Consider the following 26,071-nt stretch of genomic DNA (forward strand, 5'->3'; position numbering starts at 1 on the left):
TATGACCAAACACACGAGAAGAAAGACTCGAGAAAATAGTTCCAAGCGCAAATGAAAACTTTATTCACAGTTTGCACATTGAAGCACTCGAGAAAAATCAAGCGCTGTCCACTCTATGAATGGTTCACATCGGAATTTTTTTTTTTTTTTTTTTTTTTTTCCCCCCACTAGCAAGAACCAAACCCTAAGCCAGAAAAATTAGCAGACATGCGGGAAGGTCTTCTAAAAATCATAGCTGAGTAAAAGTTATATTACTGTATGATATGTGTGCACTCTGTAGCTATGCAGAGAATTTTAGCGTGGAAATATGTTTCATTTAATTCAACTGTACGCAGAAAAAAAAAAAAAAAGGGACGGTTAGCTTTCTCGCTAGCAGCTAACTTGGATTAACATCGGTAGTCAAACAGAGTTCTTTCCGTCCATCAAAATTCCATTTTTGATATGACATTTCAACGTTACTTTGCACCGAAGACAGTGTTACCTTGACTTGCAAGTTTAATTCATTGGGTGACCAAGTTTGTAACCCAATCCATTCGTTTATCAAATCAATATTCCCCTTTGAAATGAAATATGCCATCCATTCTAGCGCCCACCATTTTTTGTTACGTTTTTAATAAATACAAATAGGACTCTATTTTTATCAAAACTTAATAAAGGAGAATGTAAAGAAATAAAGTGTAATTACTGTAAGCATTGTCGTCATGTGTTGGGGTTGTCCCTTTAAGGGGGTGGCCGAGTGAGTGACATCAGGAGCTTTAGTCGATTAGTCTGCTTGTGAGCGTCCACGTGTGAGTCGTGGCCTACAGCAGCTCTTTGCAAGTTCAATAAACTGCTGAAACTACATTCATTTTCGTTTACATTAGTCATGGGGCGGCGTATCTGAACTCTTAACTCAAATGTTGGCTTGCAACACGAAGCAAAAAAACCCAAAACAAAACCAAAAAAAAGTCACAGCTCGTAACTTGAAAAACTCGTAAATTGGGGCACTCAGAAGTCAAGGTACAACTGTAGCATAAAACCAAGCTAACAGTTGAGTAAAAATGTTCTTAAAACCTCAAGAATCAACTAAATGACATCATTTTGATGAATGGTTCACCTCAAGATGATGTTTTTTTTTTTTTTTTTTTTTTTTCAAAGAAATCTTGAATTTACAGTAGGCCATCTTATAAGATTTCAGATGCTAGCTAGGCACTAGCTTGCTGTGTCATTTTGCTTATTTTCTCTTATGTATTTTGTTTTTCCACACCAAAATGACGTATTTTATCATAAGCAGAATGTCTTTTTTTATTTTTTATTTTAAACATCAACAGCAATTAGCAGCAACTAGCCTGTAACCACGGAGGCGATATATTAGCAGGACGTATTAGCGTTAGTGTTCAATGTACAAAATGACAAAAAACTAAGTGGAATACATTCGCTTGCTCTAGCTCAATATTCGATAAATGTATTCATGTAGTTTAGATTACAAAAAAAAAAAGGAACATGAGTGGAAATTAGCGGGAAAAACCTGAGATCTACGGTTAAAAAAAAATAGCTTGACAACAATAATTCTCTCCACCTTGTCCTTGAATGCTAATTCACCAGAGATATAAATGTTGAAGACATTATGAAACAAAGTACAAAGGGAAAGTACTTTTCCGAAAATAGCTATCGAGGATATATTTCAGCTTTTGATTGATTTGTGGGTGTACTGATTGTTTTATCTGTGATTGTTCTCCACTTCAGTCAGTAAAAAAAAAAAAAGGTGGTGAGATTTATTGGAGGGGTTGGCTGTTGATTTAGCAACCTACAGAGAAAAGTACGTTTTTCGTTAAATATATCCATATATTTTTCAATATCGACATCTAATTTGTCATGTCGAATGTTTCACTTAACTAACAGAAAGTCACTCTTTGGTTCAACTGCGATTTTTATTTTTATTTTTTATTTTTTTTTACACAAATATAAGGACAAGAGCCTGGAGAAAACACGAGAACTGAAACCGTCGACTAGTTTTTGAATTATTTAAATCCATGTGGGGAAAAATGTCTTCAAAAAAAATAAAATAATACAATTGAAGAAAAATATATCACTTTTGATCCATGTGGAGATTTTGAGAGAGATATTGTTGCGAACGTGCAAAATTTGAATGCGAAATGAATAAAATAGCGACCTGATGATATCGGACGGGGTCCAGTCAAATTTCATTACGCAGAGTGCAGTGAAATTTACAAACGCGGACAAAAGTCGAGCGTACAGCTTCAGCAAAAAAAAAAAAAAAAAACTAGACCAAAAGGCTGCACTAAACATCTTCCCACAGAGTTGAGAAACTTCAAAAACAGCGTGAGCACTACGCAGGGCGAACAGTCCCTTTAAAAAGCAATAAATGCCAACCTGAAAGGCAACCAGTCTTTTCGTAATGAGCCCCAACATTTCCACAAGGTTGACGTTATTTTGTGCATTACTGTAAACATTTAAAAGTCATGCTATCTCCACTTTGTCCAGTTTCTTTTTGTTTAGTTTTTTTCCACTTCGTTGATGCCAACATGCTGCAAACGTAACAATAAGCCTCATTTTTCCGTCATCCACAAGAATAACGAAGCTACCTGATTAGCAGGTCCTTCAGCAGCGCGTCGTTACCGTCCTGTGACCACTTTGCCACTCATTGTTGCAGTCCAGTCCGGATGTTTGCTATTTTTTTTTTTTTTTTTTGCGTCCAAAGAAATGTAAACAGATGGACTTCGGCCCATTGATGTCCTGCAGGACCGATGATGATGATGATGATGATGAAAACACACTGAAAGGGCTCCGAAAGTTCGTCGTCGTCACAGAAAAATCCTGTTTTTGAGTTTCATTGACTTCAGTTTCCTATAAAGAAAATAATAAATAAGTCGTAATAAGAGAATTAAGTCATATTTTCAAAGGAAAAGCAATGTCAAAAGAATCATTTTAATAAGAGGGATGTGTTTAAATTAGCCAGCGCCATCCAGAAGTGATAATGAAAACCCTACTCAATATTTAAAAAATCACTGAATAATACAGTATGTCTAATCTAAAACCAGAATTTTCACTTCGTAATATGTGTTCATAATCCTTTCAACACTTTTTTTCATATTCGTTCAAAGTAAAACCAACAATTTTCTTGCACAAACTTGTCAGCCCAGCAGCACGTTGTCTATGGAGGCAAACGAACGAGTTACCATGGTGCGTAAACAGAAATGCGTTTGTTCAAATTGCTTCTTAAATGGCCGCGTGAACAACAACCTCCGAAGCTTTTATTAGCTTTCATCGATCCGAACAATCGAAACTCGTTGCGCTCGTCCAGGGAATCTATCGCCGAATAAAATAAAGAAAAAGTGTGGAGAACTCACCGTGGACTTCTTTTTGTTTTTTTTATTAGTTCCAGTGGAGTCCGTGGCAGCTGCAGAGAGGAATATGAAAGAATTAGACTTTGGCGTCACGTTTCAATAAACGGCAATATTTGCACCGGAAGTCTGGGAGAGTCAAGCAGCTCGAGCTGTAAAGGGTAATAAAAGAAAGAAACGAGGATTCCTCCAGGCCTCAATTAGTTTTTTTATTTTTATTTTTTTAAAGGCTTTAATCTGCCGTTAGCCTCGGACAAAAACGACTCTTATATGGCATTGGTTGAAAACGGTTGTGGGAGAATATGAAAGGCATCATTTTGGTTGTTGGAAATTACAAACGAGAATCAATCCCCAAAACCGAAATAAAAATCACAAGGGGTTGTAACTTCATGAGAATAAAATTGGATTTTTAAGGGGGGGGGGGGGGGGGGGGGGGGGGGGGGGGGGGGGGGGGGGGGGGGGGGGGAAATCCAGACTCGAACAAGAATAAAGTTGTTGTATTCTGAGAACGTTTACAAGAAAGAAAATTGCATTGCCACAAAAATTATATCATAATATAATGTTAAAAACAGTTGTAAAAGTAGGAATGTAGCTAGGAGAAAGTCAAAGTAGTAATTCCACGAGAAGAGAGTATTTATATATATAATATTTGAGAATATATTCATCGTTTTATGAAAATATCGCAATTTACAAGAAAAAAGGTGTAAAGCTATGAAACTATTAGAATGTTACAACAATAAGACGAGTGGCAAAAAGAAAGTCGTCGCTTTTAAGAGAAAAATGTTGAAAAAAATTGCGGTATTCTGATGATAAGAATAAAGTTGTAGTTTTATGAGAAGTAAGAAATGTCACAAATACAAAATGCAATACATAAAATGTATGCCAATGAATGAGATTTTACACCGATTTTATCGGCCTGATCGGTATCGGCTGATAATTACCATTTTATGCTGATCCGGCTTTAATGTCATAATTCGCCGATCCGATCCGATTTTGTATTGAGCAATTAAGTACATAGAGTAAATGAACAGGTCATTTAAATAGACACATTGCGGCATCTTGTGATTGGTTATTTTTTTTATTTTTTATTTTTTTTAAACTCGCTGATCGGTGATCGTATTTCATGTCATGTTTCGTACCGATACAACTTCATTCTTGTAACATTTCAAATTTAAATGTTTATTATATTTAATAAAATGACTTCAGATGTACTTTTTGACCCCCTAAAACGTGTAAACAATAAAAATCCAACATTATTGTTTTAACGGCAAGGAATTATTTTTGCAAACTCATAACTAGCCGTGCACAGTACAAATGAGCCTGGCATAATTGAAGCTGCATTTATGACACGTTTCTTTTCAGAACATGATACAATTTAGTGCCAAAACGACATGGGAGCAGGTGAATCCATTTCAGTACTGCAGTCTTGTGAAGATTTCTGTTGGGTTTCTCTCAGTAGCGCTTCTCCACTGCATTCCACAAATCAATCAATCAACATAAAAACACCGTTTGGCTGCGCGTCGACGTCTTCTCGTTTATCTTTACGACGTAAAACGACACCGAGGAATAAACGAGGGAGCACTGAGTCATACGCATCGTTTTGTGTGTGTGTGTGATTCACTTTGAAATTTCCATATTGGCCTTGCAAAAATGGTCCCTCTGGCACACAAAACACAACATCGAGAGGCACATCGAGTTATATGAAATAAGCTGCATGCAAAAACAAAGCAAGCAAAAGAAGAAAATGTCCTCATGCGGCGTTTGCAGAAACATTGCACATGATTATCATCATCATTCTCACCATGACGTCACTCTCAAGAGACGAACTGCCTAAAAGAAGCTTGAAGAAAGAGTTAAGTTGTTAGTTAGTTAGAGGAAAGAGAGGTTAAAATGCACATGAAAGGATGGTTCCAAGCTGGAATTATAAAGCATTCTGTAGAAGAAAATAATGCAACGTTACGAGAATAGTCATTTCTTATGATGGGAAAATGTCTTAAAATTCTTGTTCAGAAAATAAATGTTTAACAGATATGTCGAGTCAAATTAGTAATTTTACAAAATAATGAAAAGAAGAAAGACATAATATACTGTATAGTCAGAATCTTGTGAGAATAAAAATACATTTTTACATGGAGTATGCTTGTCTGTGACTATTTTCATTCACAAAGGTCATTATTTCATTGCAGTCCAGTTGCGATCGATTCAATGCCCTGAGCGGGGGGGGGGGGGGGGGAATAAACTTGCCGTGTCGAAAAATGTCAGGAGAAAACTTGCTTGCTTATAGTAACATTACAATAATTAAGTTATAGCAGAAACAATGAAATGTTTTGTTAATACAGTAAAGTCCCAGTCTGACGCGTAACAGTCAGACTACGGCGAGAATAAAGTCGTAGCGTTATAAGAAGAATAAATATTCACAAGAATTGTAAATATTGAAAATAATTGTGTTGTATTTTATAAGGAAACAGAATTTTTTGGGGGGAAAAGTTGTGTTTTTACAAGCCAAAGGAAAAACATTACAAGAATCAAGTCATCAAGTCGTCATTAATAAAAAAAAAAAAATTGTAATATCTTGAGAATAAGGTCCAATTATTCTGGAAAAAAATGTTTGAAGAAGGTTGTGCAATGTGCATCTTTAGGAGAAAAGGAAACCATTCTGAGAAAAAAGTTGTAGTATTAAAAGAACATAGTTATTTTTTATTTTAATAAATATTTTCGCTAGAAAGTCGTAATTTCATGCAAATGAAGTTGTATATTAAAGGAAAACATTTTACAAGAATTAACTCATCGCATTTTATTACATGAAATAATCCTGGGAGAAAAGGGTGATGAGAAAAAAGTTAAAATAGAAAATTTTACAATGGTATTATTATTATTATTTTTATACAGTATATTATTATTATATTTCTACATTTATGTCACAGGATGCTACTAAAAAACATTTTGCGAGAATAAAGTCAGATTTTTATGGTGAAAAAGAAATGCTGGGCAAAAAAGGTTGCATCTTTATGAAAGGACATTATGAGAATAAAGTTGTAAAGTTACAAGAAAATACTGTTAACGTTTTACAAAATTGAAAACGCTGCGGGGATAAAGTAGTATTACATGAAAAAGTCGCAATGTCATGCGAAAACGTGACAGCAGGTGGGTCAAACTCATTTTTGTTGGGGGGCCACATTGTAGTCACGGTTTCCCTCAGAGGGCCGTTGACTGTGAAACAATATAAATGCTTAGTCACCTCATTATTACATACACACAACAAATTGATGGATACCTAGTTTTGAAATCAGAAGTCAAGGATAATAGTTTAACTATTGTTCAAGTTACCATAAACAGATCATGCTTGCAAAGTCTCAACGCTACTATTTATTGTTATTATTTTATGAGAATTTGAGCAATAATCATGGAAGTTGACAAAGATGATTTGCTTTCGCGGGCCACATGAAATGACTTGGCCGGCCAGATTGGGCCCCCGGGGCCTTGAGTTTGACACCTGTGCGTTACAGGGGGGGAAAAAATGGACGTTACATACGTAAGTTATTGTGTAATAACCATTACGATAATGGAAGACTAAAGGGCCGATTCATGCTGTAACAAGTTGTTGTTTAAAACAACAACAAAAAAGATGGTGTTAGTTAGACACACACACACACACACACACACACACACACAAAAAAGTACCTGTCGGTCCGGGAGCCACAAGAGAATGTGAGCTCTCGGTCACCAGTCGATGTGCCTCGGAGGAGCCGAGGCCCGCGGGAATCGGTTCATGGTATCGTATGTTGGGATGCTAGCACAGGAACAACAACGTTAGCAGACGTACATGGAGACAGAGGAGGAAGAAGGAAAACAAAAACTCCTTTTGGGATTAAAATAACAAGCTCGTTAGGTTAGAGAGCAAAACATGACAACGAAAGTGTCGCGCAAACAAGTACTGGCAATGACAAAGAAAATCAACAAATATTTGAATTTGACATTGTATCCTAGATATTATATCCTATATACCTTTGGACTATTATTCATATTTATACCTTAATTGCTCAAATGTGACTGTAAAATATGTGCCTATATTATTTGATTATTTTAACATCTTTAATTTCTCATGTGCAATAGAAATATTATATTTATTATATATTTTTTGTATTATATAATAATAATATATATTATTATTATAATAATATTATTATTATTATATATTATTATTATAATAATATTATTATTATTATATATTATTATTGATGTATCGTAATTACTGGTACTAGCTACTGTAGTTCTTTCAATTTAGCTCGTAAATCGGTTGGTGATTAGCACAAGACGTGTCATTTTTTTTCAAGGTTTAAAAAACAGATGTTTCTTGGAATACACAGAATGTTGCTTTAAAGAGCTCTTTATTTCCTTCAGTTTTTAATTTCATACTCATTTTTCTCCACAAAAGCTGGTTGATTTTATGACGAGTTGTGTTAATTAAGACAGCATAATTACTTTTTTTTTTGTTCCATGTTTTGCTCTCTGCCTGAAGTTGTGGGCTAATATTCAAACGGTAAGTACAAAAATAAAATAAAAATAAAATTTATTAAAAAAAAAAAAAAAAAAAAAAAAAAGAACCATGCAGTTAATTATTATTATTATTATTTTTTTTTTTTGGGTGGGATTAGCGAGAAAATAAAAGGAAGCACAATCCAAAGCGTTTTGCCATGCTTGCCTCTCCGGGAACAAAAGGATGAGGTGCACATTCATTGGACTTTGGCTGACTCTAAACGAGAGGAAAAAGTGATTTGCTGGCACGGTTGAGATGTGGCATGCAAAATGTTAGCGATGGCGTTCTGTCGCGCCGCCACCGCACAAATGAAAAAGCAGAACATTCAGCAGCCACCAAATTCAAGGACGGATTCACAATGGTTCCTTTTGAGCACTTTTTATGATAGCGGTATGCTTCTGTTTTCTTAGCATTAGGACTTAGTAGGGGCGTAACAGTTACATGTATTCAAATTCAGATTTTTCGTTACAGAACATTCGGTACGGTACAGAGGATTACAGAGTTTTCATGCATGATGCAGTAAACAAAAACAGTGTAGTTCAGCTTCTGGCTAACAGATGTCACGCCTCGCGATATGCTAGGTGAAGGAAAATGTTGTTTGTTTGTTTTATAGCCCAGATAAATGCAGGTTCTGGATAAAGCCTTTGAATCTGCACTTCTATCCTTAAACTGCATATGTTGGTATTGAATGTGTAGCATAAACTCTGTGCAGAATTTGAGACAACAAAATTAACCTTTGCTAAAGGGTTAGCATTCACGATAAGCATTAGCATGCTTGCGATTACCATTTTCGCTAAGAAAAAAAAAAAAAAAAAAACACCCGCTAACTACCATTTAGCTCAGTCATACATCATGTTTTATGAACATTACACATTTAATAGTGTCTTAAAAACACATTTAATAGTGTCTTAAAAACCACTTAGAGACGCTCCTCTGTCATTTTTGGCGATGCTTTTCCACGGGCCCAACAGTGCGCCCGTCTGCAACAATTTTCCATGCGGTAAACAGTGGCCAAATAGTTCCGGGCGGCGCAAATATGCTTTATTAACATTTTTTATCCCCTTAAATTTTAGCATCGACGAAATTTTGTGGTCGACTTGGCCAAGTTAGACTCCCCCCCCCCCCACACACACACACACAATCCTACTTCGAACCTCTAAAAAGTTCAAATTAAGCCAGGTAAATGCAAGCGTTGGATAACGCTATACGGTCGACCACATAGTCAGAAACAAAATTAACTCATGCAGATAAATGCGGGCTGAGCTGGATAAAGCTACGCGGTCGTCCGCAGAAATCAACCGACAAAGTAAACAATCGACTTAGTCTGTTGCTTTTCAAACCCTCAAAAGTCAAAATGAGGCCAGATATATGTAAGCTCTAGATAAGATATGAGGTTGGCTGCCTAGTCAAAAAAAACAAAAACAAAAAAAGTCCAAGATTACAGAGATAAATGAAAGCTACGCTGGATAAAGCTTCCGTTTGAATGTGTGTGTGTGTGTGTGTGCGTGTGTGTGTGTGTGTGTGTGTGTGCGCATGCACCCACCACCATTTACCCCCTTTGCATGCACCTTTACTACCAAAGGCCGTAGTTACCTGGTCACGGGGGGGTTTAGGATGCCTTGTGGGCGCTCGCTATGATAACCATTATTACCACTTTCCATACTGAAAACAAAACATTGCATACAAACAAAACCATGAAAGATGTGAGATGAAACGTGGCATGCTTCTGTTTGTTTTCAATGAGGGCACCATTTTCTTTTTCATTATTTACAGCAATACACAGTCGAGCATTTGTAAGGTAGCGATTGCGAAAGCCCTTCATTGAAAGGTAAGGGACACTTTTCACCCCCAAAACCAGCACCAAGAATTAGTAGTAGTAGTAGTAGTAAACAATTCAATGGTAAAAGCAGAAATGGGCATTTCATGGCAAACAAAAAAGAAAAGAAAATACAGTAACAATGTTATATGGAATGCTCCAGGAAGTAGTCTGACCCATGCCTTTCAAGCCCGAGTCTTTGTAAAGTGCTGAGTGCGAAGAAGAAGAAGGAGAGGAAGAGGAGATGCGAAAAGCAAAAAGAGATGATGAAGGATGAGCTGGATGATGGAAATAGTAGGAATGGTTATCACAAAGTAAAATGCCAAGTCCCAGAAACGGAGGAACTATGAGGAAGGAGAAAGTAAAAGTGGGAAGAAAGAGTTAGGATAGAAAATTAAAAGAAGCTTTAATATAAAATCTTATTCAAATTTCGTTTTCAAACTAATGCAGGAAAGCAGAGTTGAAACCGTTCTGTTGTTTTGCGCATCAAATTGACATGTTTTAAAGTTGAAGACTTTGACTTGCAAAGTCATTTTAGGTAAAACTGCAACACATTTATTGAATTTGTGGATGTTCCAATATTAGACAATGAAAAACAACAATTATCATTATTATTATTTTTGTCACGGTTAAACATATATTCACATGTGGCATACCAAAGAAACAACAATAACAGGACGGTTAAAGACAACATATCTGGCAAAGAGTCACCATTTCAGGCACATACATAAATGGCGTTTTTTATTTTTTATTTTTGTGAGGCACGGCATTCATCTGCAGCGTGTCAAAGGAAAGCAAAAGCACTCACTCGTCGTAAACGTCCTCCGTGTCCATCCTGCGGTAGAACTTGGCCAGCCGGACGGCGAGCACGATGCTCGGGATGAGGAAGAGCGTGCTGCAGCCGAGACCCATCCAGAACACGTTCTGCACCAAAAACAGCCATTATTCCTTACTGGCGGAAAAACAACAAGAAAAATCATAATAATGATTGTAATTTAAAAAAAAAAAAAAAAAAAGATAGAAAATGGGAAAATTGACAAATCCAAGTTCTCTCACCCCCCGTTTGCACATATAAGTACATTTTCACATGTATGTATTTTTTGCTCAAAATGTATACATTTCTTGTCAAATGAGATTTGAGAGAACAGTACTGCACCCCAAACAAACCTTATGTCATCTAATTTGAAAGGTAATGTATATTAATTTAGCTCAAATAAAATTAATACCAAATGTCAAATTTATTTAACCCCCCCACCCCCCAAAAAAAATATATTGACAATTTAAAAAAATAACAGCAAAAAAATCTGCGAAAAGTTGAATCCGCGGGTGCTTGAATGACGGGTCCACTCTAGCCCAATATCTCTACCATAGGGTAGCCACTTGGTCAGATTGTTTTTACTTAATATTCTTAATCACCAGTGACTGGTGCCCCATGTTCTGAAAATGTAGCAATTACTCCCAAGGGGGTGGTCTAGTTAGTTTTTTATTTTATTTTATTTTATTAAAACAAAGCAGCCATTTGGCTTCACTTTGGTAGGGCTGAGGGGGTGAGAAAGCCTTGGGAGTTTCAAATTTGCGAATATATATATATATATATATATATATATATATTTTTGTTTTTTGTTTTGTTTGTTTTTTGCATTCCTTGGGAAAAAAAAATGTATGCACTTTTTTTTGCACCCACTATAAATGTAATTTCTCATTTGAAAACTCATGGCAGAAATTTGACAGATGGATGAATGGTTGGATGAATTGGATACCATGGAGTCCACTAGGAAACTGCAGGTGATTATTTCCACCGTGTCCAGCACGTTGCTGATAGGCTTGCACGGTGCCACCTCCATGGCCAGCTGCAGCAAAGCAACACATAAACAGACCAGCTCATTGTATGTTAACATACTTAATATTATTGTTATTACATTATTATTAATGTGTTATTATAATGTTAAGACTTACAGAGGTCTTGACCCACTCAATGTATTGATGGAAGTAGCTCACAATATTTGATGTGTATTTTGCACTTTCCTGAAGGAGAAAACAATGAAAATTAAAAATGACAATATTAAATATTAGACGTCGGTAATGGGAATAGTGTTGTTACCCGGTCAATAAGTTGTGTTGCATTATGGGAAATGAGATACTGGGCTGCATTGATTGCATCCAGCACGGCTAAGACTTTGTTCTGTGGAGAAGAGACATATTTGGGTGTTTGGCTTTTTCGTATTGCAACACTTATTCTGTTACGTTTGTGTTTGTTGTTTGGTTTTCTTTTGGTAGGTTTCTACTTCCTGGTTTTGGTTTCGTCTTGTTGGCATGATGGGACCTTCAGCCGGAACCTGTATTGACCAGCTTTTTGTGAACAAAGGACTTTGATTGGGATTTTCGGTGACTGGATTTTGTAGATTTGACAAGGAGCACTGAGTGAAGATGTAGACCGCTACATTAGCTTATAGCTAGCTCTCTCCTGTTGAGTCGACTGAAGCTGGTATCAAGCAACTTTTAGTCAGCAAAGGACTCAAATTTGGGTGTTTTGTGACTAAGTGCGCTGTATGTGTTGACTTACTGGCAGGTCTGAGGCGGTTCTTTCCAAGAATCTCATGCTCTGGTTCAGAGCGCTCTTCAAGGGAGAAAAAATAAAAATGGACAATCAAAGAAACAACAAGGATAAACATCAAAGCATGGCGTACGCTTGGATCATGACGAGTCAGCAGAAACAATAATCACTCAAAACTCACACGCACAAGCTAAAGTGGCTACGTTTGTCATATCGCACATGCAGAAGGATTGGACTCCAATATGAAAAGATCCTTAAAGTCGAACATCCATCCATTTTCAGTGCCGCATATCCTCATCAGGAATGCGATTAGCCGCTGACCAGTCCAGCCCGTAACCCCGTTTTCTGCATCAAGTATAAGTTAAATACATACTACCAATTTTTATTAACTGCATGAATAATTTTGGTAATGGGTGCCTTTTTTGGCTTGAGCACCAGCCTGCAAAAATGTCTGTGCACGCGCCTGACAAAGTGCCATATACAAAATAAAATGGATGGATTTGAAAAGAATCTTTCCACAAATAAATGGATGAAGTATTTTCAGACTAACTGGTGCACAGGCCGCTATTTGAGGAAATCGGGTGCTTTTCACAAATCCAGTAAATAAAATATGTGACCCTCACTCTTAAATAGAAAGAGAGCAAAATGTCAAACCGTTCATTGTAAGCGGACGCTTGTTGGCATTTTGGCCACAAAGTCTTTTCATACAACAACCTTAAGGCAGTCTTTCCCAACCTTTAGTGACAAGAACATTTGAGTTGCAAGCACAAGTGTTCGCTTTAAGATGTTTCTTGCCGTTCCTAGTTGAAGTTTAGCGGAAAACTAAACATAAAGCAAACAGAATAAACAAGCTGGGTATTTAACTAAACCACATTAACTTTGTCTTACGAAAGTCCACTAGCTTAGTGCTAACACATAATGCAAAACCCAATAGATGGGCTAATTCAAACCAGCTTTTTAAGAAGTTGGAATGAATTAATGGTATTTCTCTTCATTTTAATGTACAAAGATGATGATTATTTTTTTTTTAATATGAGCGTTTTTAGTTACAGTACTTGTACCACTACGAGTTACAGCTCCGGCAGTCACGGAACAAATTTAACTCATAAATAGCATAGGCCGATGAACAAAGATACAAGAATTTTCAGACCCATTAAGTGAAATGGGTGTGGATGGGAATTACTGCTTTGAAGGATCTACACACACACACACACACACACACACGCACACACACAACACGCACACACATTGCACACTGTGACTGTATCCTCCAAAATGTGATACACGTTTTCGGGTGTGCCGTCTGGAAAACACACACCACTCCAGTAACCTGTTTACACCAAGCAGCGCAGTTTAGCATAAACTGTATTACCGCAGTATTATTCAAGAAATATGCAAAGAATTGGAGTGATATTGGGCGCAAGGGTGGCAACTATGGCTTTGCGAGAACTTCGTGTAAATCTGGATACAGTTGCCACCATTTGGAATGCTACGTTCATCCTTTTGCGTAGCACACATTTTCTCGTGTTGTTTATTTGGATTTATGCCGCAGTTTGTCCAAGATTTTGCTTTTGACTTCACAATCATTCTGCCAAAATGGCTCCTTGTTACTGCCTCATTCTTGTAGAGCGCACACTGCCGATTGCAGAAACTGGGATACATAATTTCCCCGCATATTTGTTTGGCTAAGCTACCGTATCGATGGATAAACAAAGAGAAGAAAAAGACAATTTTCAAGTTTTGTTTGAGGGATTATTTTCTTTTGCTGCTTGAGTCACAATGGACGCATTAGCTCCACTCCAGGAACAAAAATGGTGCGTTCCTGCCATCATTAGTCATCTTTTGTGTACCACACGTCAGGATGTGTTGTTAACTTCAGTTGTGTTGTAGTTCCAAGATTTTGTGTGTGGCTTTGCAATAATTCTGCCAAATGCTCCAGAATGGCTCCTCACTACTGCTTCATTGTTGTAGAGCGTTCGCTGATTGAAGAAACCGTGCGACACATTTTCGTGTGTAATTTGTGTTATCCTTGAGTTGGATTTGTTTTGTCGTGTTTCAATGGCAAGATTTTGCGATTTACAGCCTTGTTCTTGTCAGAGCGCACTCTGTAGATTGCAGAACGAGAGCTACACATTTTACAAATTTGTTATTCTTGCGATGGAATTGTTTCTTTCGCGTTTTTTATGGCAAGATTTTGTGATCTACTGCCTCGTTCTTGTCAGAGCGCACTCTGTTGATTGCAGAAATGGCAGTTAGCCCCAAAATAAACATTTTCTTCACTAATTCCGTTTCCATTATCATTACTGTTGTTTACTGTACTAACTTTCAGTGGCATTCATTGGCGCCTTACACGCTATCTGCACCACCTGATGGAAACATGGCTTCCACGTTGCACACGGTAACAAAATGACAACCACGAATACACAACATGGACACACTTGTGTGTGTGTGCTTACCCTGGCTCTAACGTATTTCTTGACGTTGAAAGTAGAAAACAAGCATAAAGAAGTGTATTGGAACAGATGGTGTGTCTTCTCAGAAGAATGCTAACAGCTATTTTGGTGCAGAGTGAAACGTGAATCAAAAATAAATAAGGGGCGGGGCGGAGTGCAAACGGAGGCGGAAAGGGTCTTGTGGTGTTCGTCTGAGCGTTACCATGGCCTGCTGCATGGGGACCACCTGCTGGCTGTGGATCTGTCGCACGGTGCCCGCGTGACCTTTCAGAGACCTTTGCAAAAGAGCCCGAGGCTGGATCACACAACAAAACGCAGTTACAAAAGTTACACTTAGTAAGATAGTATTCATTTGCTACTAGAAACTGTTAGAGGTGGTTAAGTAACTGAAATACCCCTTTTGAGAAAAAAATTCAATACCCCTTTTGAGAAAAAAAAAAATCATGTTACATGTCGCTTAAGAGCTAGCTAGGGTCGCCAAGACTTTTGAGGCTCTCAACAGATTCGCCACGAATCATGAGTGTCGCCGAAAACATCAAACTATTGTCTTAAATGAGGTCATTGATGGGGAATATCTTGCTTCTCCGAACATGTCGTCATTAATGCTCCCTGGTTCATGTTCCTCCATGTTGCCACGGTCCCTGTTTGTCTGTCACCAAGAGCTCAATCAATTCAGATCTCAGCTGCGCTTGACTTTTATCATTCTCGATTTACGCCGTGTCGTTTTCGGCTGAGGTTGAAATAGGCAGCAAGCCTATTTTGACAAAGTAAGGAGTAGAACATAACAGATATCCGTTTTCAAATGTAGGGAGCAAAAGTACAAAATTCAGCAGAAAAATAAATAGTCAAGTAAAGCTCCAGATACAATCAGAATCAATCAGAAAAATCTATTTTAGTACAGAAACAAAGAACAGTACTTTTATTTTGTCACTCCCAATGATTATGCCCGGTATACTACCAGTGATGGTTATTTTTTTGCAAACACGTTGCCGCTAGAGTTGATCCGGTGGAGGCGTATTAAACATGAATACTTGAAATCAACAGACAAATGAAGCGTATTGTTAAATACCATCAGGTCTGTCTGGGCTTCCAGCTCTTTGGCAAACGAAAGCAAGTCCACCACTGTGATTCCTTTGTTGACCTGCAGGAGAGAAATCATATTTTTATGCTTCATTCACGTCGAATTAACTTTGAGATTCCTCCGAGGAACATTCACAGCTTTTTTTTGTCCGTAAGAAAAGCTATGAATCTCATCGGGCTCATTCGCGCAGAAACCCTGTCAAATTGCAGCATCGTAGCCGCCTTTTCCTTTCGCACAGAACCCATTGAAGACATATTGACGCCACTGTGTACTTTAATGTTCAGACAGCGACCATTGCTTTCAACACAACAGGGCAGGAGAAGAATAGTGTCAGGTTTTAATTATGACACTCATCCAGCTATTGGGGGAATTTTTTTTTTTTAAAAACAGTAGTATCTTTTTTTCACAGAAATCCCGCAAAACAGAAGACCAAGGTATTAGTCCGCCATGGCCTTTTGAGTGAAATGCATCACCTCTTCCAGGTAGTCCGCGTAGTTCGTTTCCGAGAGTCCTGCCTCAGAGAAATCCAGAAGATTCTGCTTGCCCTCCGCTTCCAGCAAGATGACGTCTCTCAGGTCGATTTTCACGCTGCTCAGCAGCGCCCCCACGTCCTTGGTGAACTGTCAACAGTGAGAACAAGCCAATTACAAAATGCTGCTCAACTCGTCCGAGTATGGCAGGTAATGCAACGTTTAAGTTTTGCACGAGACGCAGCCGCGCTGTGCCTCGGGGATATTTCCCGAGATGAACGGGCATGTAGCAACCACGAAGTGGGCAGGTACTTGAATATTAAATGGGAACACTAGATCACACCGTCAGCGATTTCAAATTTTGTCGTTTGCAAACGTTTTTGTGCTGTTTAAAAGCTTTTGCATTCAATCGACAAAGCACGTAGATGTCAAACTTAAACCAGGTCACACACTCTCATTTTGACCTATGTTATACATAAAACAGTAGAAAAGAATGGTTCTGATGGCATGGGACCTTTAAATTTGCAATATTTATTTTACTTTATTAATTTAGTAAATTTCTTAAACTTATTTGAGTTCTATTTGTTTATATTTAGTAGAATGTCAGCTGAATTTTCAAAATGAGTAAAAGTTGTGCAATTAAATTTTTTTTTTTTTCCTTAGTTCCCTTGAAAGCACGAAGTTATTATTATTAAATTAAATTAAAGTGATCCTACCCATACAACTGTATATGCACAGTCATAGAGCAGGCTGGCGCATGCTCATGTTGCGTTCACTGACCACTGTGGCGTTGAGGAAAGACGAGACGTTGAACACTTTGTCCAGGCGCAGGGCCGAGTAAATGCCTTTGTTTTCTTTGCAAGTGCTGCGAACACACAAAATGGGGACATGTTAGGCAGAGCATTTGCTGCCACCTAGTGAACATGACAGGATGTGCATGACACACGTTCTCTCTGGACAGGAAGTTTAGATTTGCAGCTGACGCATGTAAATCTGAGTTAAGGTTTTACGATGCTGTGTCATGTACGTGACTTTATGGAGCGCAACATGATTGGGAAAAGGAATGATGTCAGACAACCCTTGCAAAAAATAAATAAATAAATAAACACCACGCATATCTCTCTGGGGTTAGAAAAAAAAATCCTGTGTACACAGGAAAAGTGACTACAAACAGGAAGTGGAATTTTCTGGGAGGTAGCACACATTTACACAGTCTAAAACAAGAAATAGTATCAAAAAAGGAGACAGAAAATACATATTGAACTCTTCTGATATGACGACAAACCGCGGGGCCCTTTTAACCAATCAGAAGGCAGGAAAAAGTCAAAAAGAATACGAATCGCAATACAGAATTTTTCTGAATATTTCAAAAATCCACGTTTTCACCTGTACAAGCTCTCTGCAGTCAGCTCCAGCTCGGAGTCGTTGTACAGGTACCCCGGGATGAAGTTCCTCCACTCGGAGTTCACCAGGTACGGCGCGTCCACCACCTGGAGACCAAAACCAAAGCGAGCGACGTTGACCGATCACATTGCCGTGTTGCTTGGTCACATGATGACTGGCCTTAAAGAGTTCTTTGGTGTGGAAGGGCTCGCAGACCAGCTTCTCCGTGTTCCCCCCCGCCAGGAAGATGGCGGTCAGCAGGCCCATAAGAACCCAGGAGAAGATGAAGGTGAAGCCCACGCCACTGTGGAGGACACACAGCATTACGTCATCATCATCATCAGAACAATTAGTTGTTTTACTTCATTTTTATTATACAGTACGTCTGCTAACACTTGTCGGTCTGGCGATGTGAATAGTTTGACTTATTTCACAGTGGCTAACTTCAACTGGATTTAACTGTCATTTTACGTCCAACAAATCTGCTTTATTTCAAAAGTTGGGCTCAAGTAAAATAACATGGCTTCTTATTTTAGTGCCCAATTAAACTTTTTGGTCAGAGGTGGTTTTAGAAGTGGGGAACCATTTTTAAAACATAGCCTCTTATATTATGCTCAACTAAGCAACTTTTTTGTTCAAAGTGGTGTCATAAATGGGGATCCACTTTTTAAACTATTTGTTACTTTTATGTGCATTGAAACAGCATTTTGCTAGGTGTGCTGTCAGAAGTAGATATCCACTTTTTTGTGTGTTAAATTTTACACCCAATGGAACTACATTTTTCTTTGTCAAACGTGAGGCTCCACTTTAAAAAACAGGGTTTATTATTTTACGTTAAAAGTAGTCTCAGAAGTGGGGATCCACTTTTTAAAATATCGCTTAATACATTGACCTCGTGAAACATTTTGTTAGAAGTGGTATCAAAAGTGGAGATCCACAAAAACGCTTCTGATTTTATACCCAATTAAGCAACTTTTTTAAAGTGGTGGTGTCAGAAGTGGGGATCCACTTCAAAAATATTGCTTACTTTTTGTCCATTAAAACAACATTTTGTTATTTTTCTTGTTAGAAGTAGAGAACCTCTTTTAGAAAAGCAAAAAATGGTTTCTTAATTTTACACAGTAAAACATTTTTATCTCAGAAGTACTATCAGAAGTGGGGCTCCGTTTGAAAAAGGACAGCTTCTTACGCCATGATCATGGTGCCCCCCGTGTTGGAGATGCACCCTCGCGTGGTGGGCGAGGCGTGCTTGTCGTAGCCCAGCGTGCCGCAAAGCAGCCCCAGGTAGTTGAAGGCCAGCACCAGTACCAGCATGCAGCACAAAGCCACGCAGCCCGTCCACCTGACAACGCGCACACAAACACAACAACAACAACACGAGGGGAACAGAAACAAGATAATTGAAATATATCACTCTTGATGTGTTCTATTTTTAAACTATATGCAAGTGGACTTTTTCACATCTAAACCAGGATGCTGGATGAACAGTGTCAATAAATAATATATTACAAATGCTATGCTTTTATTTATTTAATGACTTTTTTTTTTTTAAATCATCATTGAATTTGACTTAGTTAAACGGATATTGCACCCATGGATGACAGACAGGGAACGCATGTTTGTGCAAGTGTGGAGGAGGTGGGCTCACCTGTAGAAGTCCAGCTTGTCAATTTCAGGGTACTGGTCCTCGATCTTGGCGTGGACGTGGCTGATGAAGATGGTGAAGTTGGACAAGTAGGTGTGCACGGGGAACGCTTTGGATAGGTTGCCCACGTTCCCGCCGATGTCGGCCACCAAGTTCTGCACCCCTGACAGTTTCAATTAGAAACAACTTAGGTTGTTTTATTAGGCAGAAAAATAGAAGTTTTAATTTTAAAAAGGGCCCAAATTTTGACCAAAAAAAAAAAAAGTTGTTTTAGTGGATCCCTAATTCTGACACCAGCACATAAAAGTTGTTTCACTGGACATGAAAATGAGAAGCCATATCTTTTTAAATGGACCCCTACTGCTGATGCCATTTCTGACAAAAAAAAAACCCCAAGAAGCCTGATTTATAAAAACTGATCCCTACTCCTGACAAAAAAAAAAAAAAAAAAAACGTTGTTTAGTGGACTTCTGACACCATCTCTGACAAAAATGTTGTTTCGTTGCAAATAAAAATAAGACGCCAGAGTCATACAAATGTATGCCTACTTCTGGAAAAAAAGCTGTTTTATTAGATACAAAAATAAACTATATTTAAAAATAAATGAGCTCCACTTCTGACACTACTTCTGACAAAAAAACATTATTTAGTGGACGTAAAAATAAGAAGCCACAGTCATGAAAACGGATCCCACTGGTGACAAAAAATAATAATAATAAAAAAAATATATATAAACGTTTTACTTGACATTAAAAAAGGAATCCATATTTAAAAAGTGTTTCCCCACTTCTGAATTTGATATGAAAATAAGCTACATTTAAAAAATGGATCCCCACGTTTGACAAAAACATAAAATAAGGAGACCTTTTGGAGACATTAAAGAACAGTAAATATTTTCTTTATACGACATAAGAATAAGACTCCAAATTTAATACATGTTTTCCCACTTCTAATAAAATGTTTAAATAGCTCAGATTAAAAAAAAAAGCCAATCTCCATTTATGACATCACTTCTGATGATTTTACTGAAGATACAAATAAGACGTAATATATCCCCCCCCCCCCCCCCAAAAAAAGTACTTTGCGTTGACTTACTGTCGACAACACCCCGGGTCTGAACCATCACCATGTAAGGCGTGTCGTTCAAGGATGTGTAACCCTAAGAGAGGGAACAGACAAATAAAATACGAAAACATTTGTTTGTTTACGAAAACATGTGTTTGTTTTCCCCAAAGTCAATAACACCAGTCAAATACACAACAATAAATTGAAGACTTTGCCTTCACCTTGTTGACGACGGCGCTGAGGTCCGTTTTCAACACGTCGTTCATCTTCTCCAGCTGAGCGTTCACGTTGGGAAGCTGAAACGTGGAAGAAGAAAACAAAGACAAGCATGTCTGGTGGGGAATGACAATGTAGTCAATCGACCATCATATGGATTGTATTTTAACGTCCTTGCAAAACAACAACTTATAATTTCTTGTTGGCTATTACGTGTTAAAAATATATAAAATATAATGGTGTTAAAGTTGTGTTATTAAGCTTTTAAATCAAATCTTTATAAAATGTAAAAAAATATATATATTACAGTAATAAATAAATGAAATAAATATAAATTCATTGGTTTATTATACTTTGTAGACACTTTTCTACTACCCAGTGGAGGAGAAAAAAACATCAACTGTTCGTCACAAATGAGTAAAAATTAAAATATGATTTTGTTTTATTTGTAAAATATTTTAATAAATAATTCATCATTAATAATAAATATATAAATAGTAAACAACTACAATAAAAGATTTGTTAAATATTTTAAAGAACAAAATCATGATTCATTATTATTAAACACAAATTGGTAAAACATTTTGAATAAATAATAATCACTCAAATCATACATGTATTTAAAAAAAGTGGAAATATTTACAAAATAGTTTAACTATCATTAATTACAACATACAATACATAAAGTTTAAGATGGGGCTACTATTATAGTCCAAGGTTGGGACTTAAAATACATGATCTACAGTGATTATACATATATAAATAAAAAATAAAAATAAAAAAAAAATAAAAATAAATCTAATGTATCCTATACTGGTGCGATCCATAAAATCTGATGAAAGTGGGTATTTCCGGTACCCGCGTGAAGTTGGCGCTGATGTGCAGCTGCTCCAGTGACCGGCGGATTCCCCGGCACAGTTGGGCCGAGGTGGCGTCCGACTCCTCGTCGTGGCACCCGGGGTCGTTGAGCGAGCGCTTGATGTTGGCCCTGAGCAGGCTCAGGTTCAAGTCCAGCTTGCCCGTGGCCTCCTGCAGCACTTGCAGAGACACGCTCACATTCTCCAGGGCCTCCTTGGTTTCGCGCATAGCTGTGGAACAAGCACAACGTGTTAGCATGCTACCTATTTTAGATAGCTTGCTCGCGATGTATTTTAGTCTCCTAGCCAGCTTATGTTTTTTTAAAGTCATGTTATCCTAAATTTAAATGAGCTAAAAGTATCCACAGGGTGAGAATATTTGGCTAGCTATCCCATCATCCAAAAATAAAACCTGCCCATCTAACTTGCTACCATGTTTTGATCTTCTAAATGTAATTTTTAAATTTCTAAATATGAATAAAAAACATCTATCGTAGGCTAGTCACATTTTGGCTAGCTAGCTCCACAACTGTCATGCTAGTGCTCTTTGCTAAAGTAATATTGCTAGCTAGTTTCAATCTTCTAAATGTCTTTTGTATGTCTTTAATGTCCTTGAAGTATTTTTGTGCATTAAAATTCAATAAATAATACATTTCGCCCTCTTAGGGTAACCATATTTTGGCCATCAATATCAATATTTTGGTCATCAATAACTATCTTGCAAGTGAGTTTTAATCTTAAAAATGCAATTTAAAAATGTTTTTAATGTCATCTAGTTATTTTTGTGCGCTGCATTTCAATAAAAAAATACATCGATCTATCTAATCACCGTCATATTTTGGCTGCCTAGCTGTCCAGCAATCGTGCTAAGACTCTACAATCATCGAAATTATTAGCTAGCCAGTTATCTTGCTAGCGGGTTTTAATTTTAAATATCTATCGATCTAATCTAAAATGTACCCTATTTTGGCAAGCTAGCCTTGCAAGCTAATAGCTTTCTTATTCTTGTTGGTGTTGTATTTTAATGCTTTTTTTGATGCAAATCTTTGTTCTTGTCGTTGTACACGGGGTAATAAAAAGTTTAAAAGCACCGGGGGACACAACAAAGAAGCGAAGGATAGGAAAATGACAAAGTCGCCACTTGGCAGACATTTTGCAAAGGGATCGGGGCATGCACGAGTCCTCTTGCATCCTTGAATGCATTTAAGATGGAGGGGAAAGAGGAAAAAAACTGGGAAGTGACTGTGACACACAGGTTCGATGATCACAAAAGTGATTTAAAACTGCACCAAGCAGGAGGTCTCTAATAAATGTTTCAGTATAGTCATCATTCCAACTCCTATTTGGTCAATTTTGAACATCCTGAAAACAACAGAAATGTCACTGAACATCCAAGATAATGTCCCTTGTTCACAAAAAGCTGCTCAACAGGCTCAAAATCCTTACAAGCAGGAATTTAAGCTAGCAAGAAGCTAACGTAGGGGTCTACATCTTTACTCAGTTAAATAGCAAAAACAGATGGAGTCAAATGTCCAGCAATCAAACCAGTCCTTTTGTTTACAAAATGCTGGTCAGGTAGAGTCCAATCAAGCACACAGGAATGGGATCTAGAGCGAAGCTAACGTAGCAGTCTACATAGTTACTCAGTGCACCTTCTTGTCAAACAGCACAAACCGATGGAAAACCAGTCACAGATGATCTGACTCAGTCTTTTATTCACAAAAAGCTAGTCAATGCCTGTCTCAGCTAAGATTCCTATCAAGCCAACAGGAATGGGAGCTAGTTCGAAGCTAACATAGCACTTAATGTCTTCACGCAGTGCACCACCTTGTCAACCAAAACAGACTGATGAAATACTTTGTTCACAAAAAGCAGCGGCAGAGTGGCTAACACAAACAGCAGTCACAGTAGATGAAAATCAAAGTTACAGTATTTGATCATAAAAATCTGGTGGATATACCGGTTCCAGCTGTCCTATCAAGCCATGTCAGCAGTGTACATCTTCACAAATCAAAGTCCTTTGTTCACAAAAAGCTGTACAATTGCAAGTCAACAGCAGCGTCTATTTGACCTAATTTTATGAGTGTACAGTGCAGTTTTAATGTTCAATTAAGAGTTGACGAAGGGGGCAAAAGGGATTACCACACAGGGAAAAACCAGACTCGAGGTCATGGTCCAGTTTCTGTTACCTTTGATGGCTCTGTCGATTTTCACTTCACAAAAAAAAAAAAAAAAAAAAACACAAAAAGAAAGAAAAACAAAAAAACAAGAGGCTAAACTATGATGTCATCAAAATGGTATCACAGTATCAGCAACTGCTTTTGTCTACAGTCAGTATTTGTTACTTGTAAAATATCATTCCAACCACCTTCCGTAGTTCATTATTTAACTTGACTTTTATTAATTTATTTAATTATTCTTATTATTATGTTCTTTATGTTACTTGGTTTCCATTATTTTAGTTGTTTTTAATTGATTATTTTATTGGATTTTTTTTTATTCAACATTTTACCTGATTCTTTTTTATTATTTTATAAGATTTTTTTTTCATTATTATATCTGAAAGTTTTTCTTGTTAAACATCTTTATCAATTATTTTGTTTATTTGTATTTAATTGATCGTTTCACTTTATTTTTTTCATTATGTAACTTATTTAATATTTTCATTATATAACTTAATATTTTCCTTAGTGTTTTAATTTGTTAAACTGTTTTACCCGTTTCCCCACTTTATTTGACTTGATATATTATGATATTTTTCTTATTTGTAAATGATTTTTACATGACTAATTTTCATTATTTTATTGGATTTTTCTATCATTATAACTAGTTTATCATCGTTATTTTAGCAACGTTATTTAAATTGTTTTTATTGATTATTTTATTTGCTTTGCAGTTCATTTTTTGATTATTTTTCATAATTTGATGTTTTTTCATTATTTTAATTAGTTATTTTTTCATCTTGATCTTTGAATGATTTTCTTTCTGAAAAAACCTCCTTTTTTCTTATTGTACTTAATTTTTGTATTATTTTAATTGAAATTTTTCATTAGTAAAATTGATTTGTTTTGGTTATTTGATTGTCTTTCATTATTTTACTTGATTTCTTTTCATTGTTTTTTTTCATTTAAATTATCGATATCAGTATCGCAGACACTGGCGTGCATTTCCTTACTTCCCTTCACCATCCATTCTCGAAACAAATAAGACTTTTTTTGGTTTTGTTTTCATCCTGGAGTTATCCCTTCTAGGATATGAAACCCAAAGCTCATACGCACCACCTGTTGTTTTCAGCACGGCATCCAAGGCCGGGTCCACCTCCTTATCTAACGTATCGCGTATCCTTCCGCCTAATAGCGGACCTATGTCTGGATGACAATAAGAGATAAACAAATATTAAAAGATAACACACAGTTCATTATGTCACTTATGAGGGCCATTTGTAGAAATACATCACACAAGGTCATCATCAGATTTAAACTTTTGGCAACACTGTAGAATCAGAAAACACAGAAAAACAGTAGAAAAAGACAATTGGCCTCCTTGTTCACTAACAGTACGTACACACACATTCGTTTGTTTGACGTACAAATCTGTGATTCATCAATATGTTCGAACTTGAATTTGTGCGTACTCTGCGAACAATTTTAGTTTAATTTAATGAATTAAATTACACTTTTGGGGCATTATTCTAAGGCACTGATAATTTTTTAATTAAACTATTAAAGTCCAACAAAAAACTTACAAAAAAAATGTATTTTAATTTTTTTTCGTGAGTGTCACACAATGGGTTTTAATGGAATGGAGCCCTCATTTATAGTACTTAATAATGAGTTAAATTTCATTAATTGAATTTTTTTTTTTTTATATTTTGAAATGATTTCATTAGAATTAATCTCTTCATTTTCATGAATTAATTACATTTTTGGGATATTATTCTGGGGAATTATTTAATATTTAAAATAAATACTAAAGCACAAAAAACTAAACAAAAAACTGAAAACTATTTGAATTCTCAAATACTGTACAGTATTTCATTGAGTGTCCGACAAAGGTTTTTAATGGAATGAAACCATCATTAATAGTCAATGCTAACACACAATCATATATATATACACTATATAATAATATTGTTATTTGCTGAGGCAATTAAAGCCGACACAATTTGTAATCATGAAATTGGATGTGGTGATGAAACTCGCCAGTAGGGGGAAGTGGTAGACAAGGAACAAACTTACTCTCCAGGTCGTACAAAACTTGGTCCTTGGCGGTGGCATACTGGGAGGTGAGGTAATCGATTTGCTGCAAACAGGAAACACATACAAACTGTACAATTTATGGGTTATTTTATACATACAGGTAATCGATATATATTTTTTAAAAAACAAATAGTGGAAGAGAAATGCCGCATTGGTTTTATACAGCTAAATGCCTCCTATGCTGAAGTCTTATTTTAAAAAAAAATGATTGATGATTTAAAATTTTAGGCATTCATAATGGGCAACGACATCATAGTCATTAAGGAATTCCTGTTCGGTCAAGCAGAATGGAAAATCTGTATCCCTTTTATGCCGTAACAGTTTTACTGTGTCACAGTGGAGTTTTTAAGCTTCCGCTGTGGTATTATAATTGAGGTTTATTGAGAATCAG

General features: G+C 36.8%; 2 protein-coding genes across 14 annotated transcripts in view; one reads left to right on the forward strand and one right to left on the reverse strand.

The window, feature by feature from the left end:
* Nucleotides 1-26,071, forward strand: part of anxa5a (annexin A5a) — a 46,812-nt gene that overhangs the window by 17,844 nt on the left and 2,897 nt on the right. The gene's annotated exons all lie outside the window — the stretch shown is intronic.
* prom1a (prominin 1a) overlaps nucleotides 40-26,071 on the reverse strand; it is a 54,924-nt gene continuing 28,892 nt past the window's right edge. For 2 of the 13 annotated variants that reach the window (XM_061685810.1, XM_061685807.1), the window contains 24 exons: nucleotides 25,660-25,723; nucleotides 24,700-24,789; nucleotides 23,611-23,634; nucleotides 21,423-21,652; nucleotides 20,570-20,644; nucleotides 20,379-20,442; nucleotides 19,287-19,446; nucleotides 18,828-18,980; nucleotides 17,819-17,942; nucleotides 17,642-17,745; nucleotides 17,036-17,120; nucleotides 16,259-16,405; nucleotides 15,774-15,845; nucleotides 14,907-14,999; nucleotides 14,708-14,725; nucleotides 12,261-12,314; nucleotides 11,799-11,879; nucleotides 11,654-11,722; nucleotides 11,458-11,547; nucleotides 10,506-10,621; nucleotides 9,475-9,543; nucleotides 7,026-7,134; nucleotides 3,351-3,400; nucleotides 40-2,847 (listed from right to left, as the gene is read on the reverse strand). In XM_061685810.1, the coding sequence (XP_061541794.1) occupies nucleotides 7,065-7,134; nucleotides 9,475-9,543; nucleotides 10,506-10,621; nucleotides 11,458-11,547; nucleotides 11,654-11,722; nucleotides 11,799-11,879; nucleotides 12,261-12,314; nucleotides 14,708-14,725; nucleotides 14,907-14,999; nucleotides 15,774-15,845; nucleotides 16,259-16,405; nucleotides 17,036-17,120; nucleotides 17,642-17,745; nucleotides 17,819-17,942; nucleotides 18,828-18,980; nucleotides 19,287-19,446; nucleotides 20,379-20,442; nucleotides 20,570-20,644; nucleotides 21,423-21,652; nucleotides 23,611-23,634; nucleotides 24,700-24,789; nucleotides 25,660-25,723 (2,052 nt within the window). In that variant the 3' untranslated portion in view covers nucleotides 40-2,847; nucleotides 3,351-3,400; nucleotides 7,026-7,064. Of the gene's footprint in view, nucleotides 2,848-3,350; nucleotides 3,401-7,025; nucleotides 7,135-8,682; nucleotides 10,042-10,501; nucleotides 10,622-11,457; nucleotides 11,548-11,653; nucleotides 11,723-11,798; nucleotides 11,880-12,260; nucleotides 12,315-14,707; nucleotides 14,726-14,906; nucleotides 15,000-15,773; nucleotides 15,846-16,258; nucleotides 16,406-17,035; nucleotides 17,121-17,641; nucleotides 17,746-17,818; nucleotides 17,943-18,827; nucleotides 18,981-19,286; nucleotides 19,447-20,378; nucleotides 20,443-20,569; nucleotides 20,645-21,422; nucleotides 21,653-23,610; nucleotides 23,635-24,699; nucleotides 24,790-25,659; nucleotides 25,724-26,071 lie in introns of those variants that run through there. The other 11 variants (XM_061685812.1, XM_061685809.1, XM_061685813.1 and 8 more) reach the window with 9 other exon arrangements.

This window comes from Phycodurus eques, chromosome 9, assembly GCF_024500275.1.
Source record: "Phycodurus eques isolate BA_2022a chromosome 9, UOR_Pequ_1.1, whole genome shotgun sequence".
Classification (NCBI taxonomy): Eukaryota; Metazoa; Chordata; class Actinopteri; order Syngnathiformes; family Syngnathidae; genus Phycodurus; species Phycodurus eques.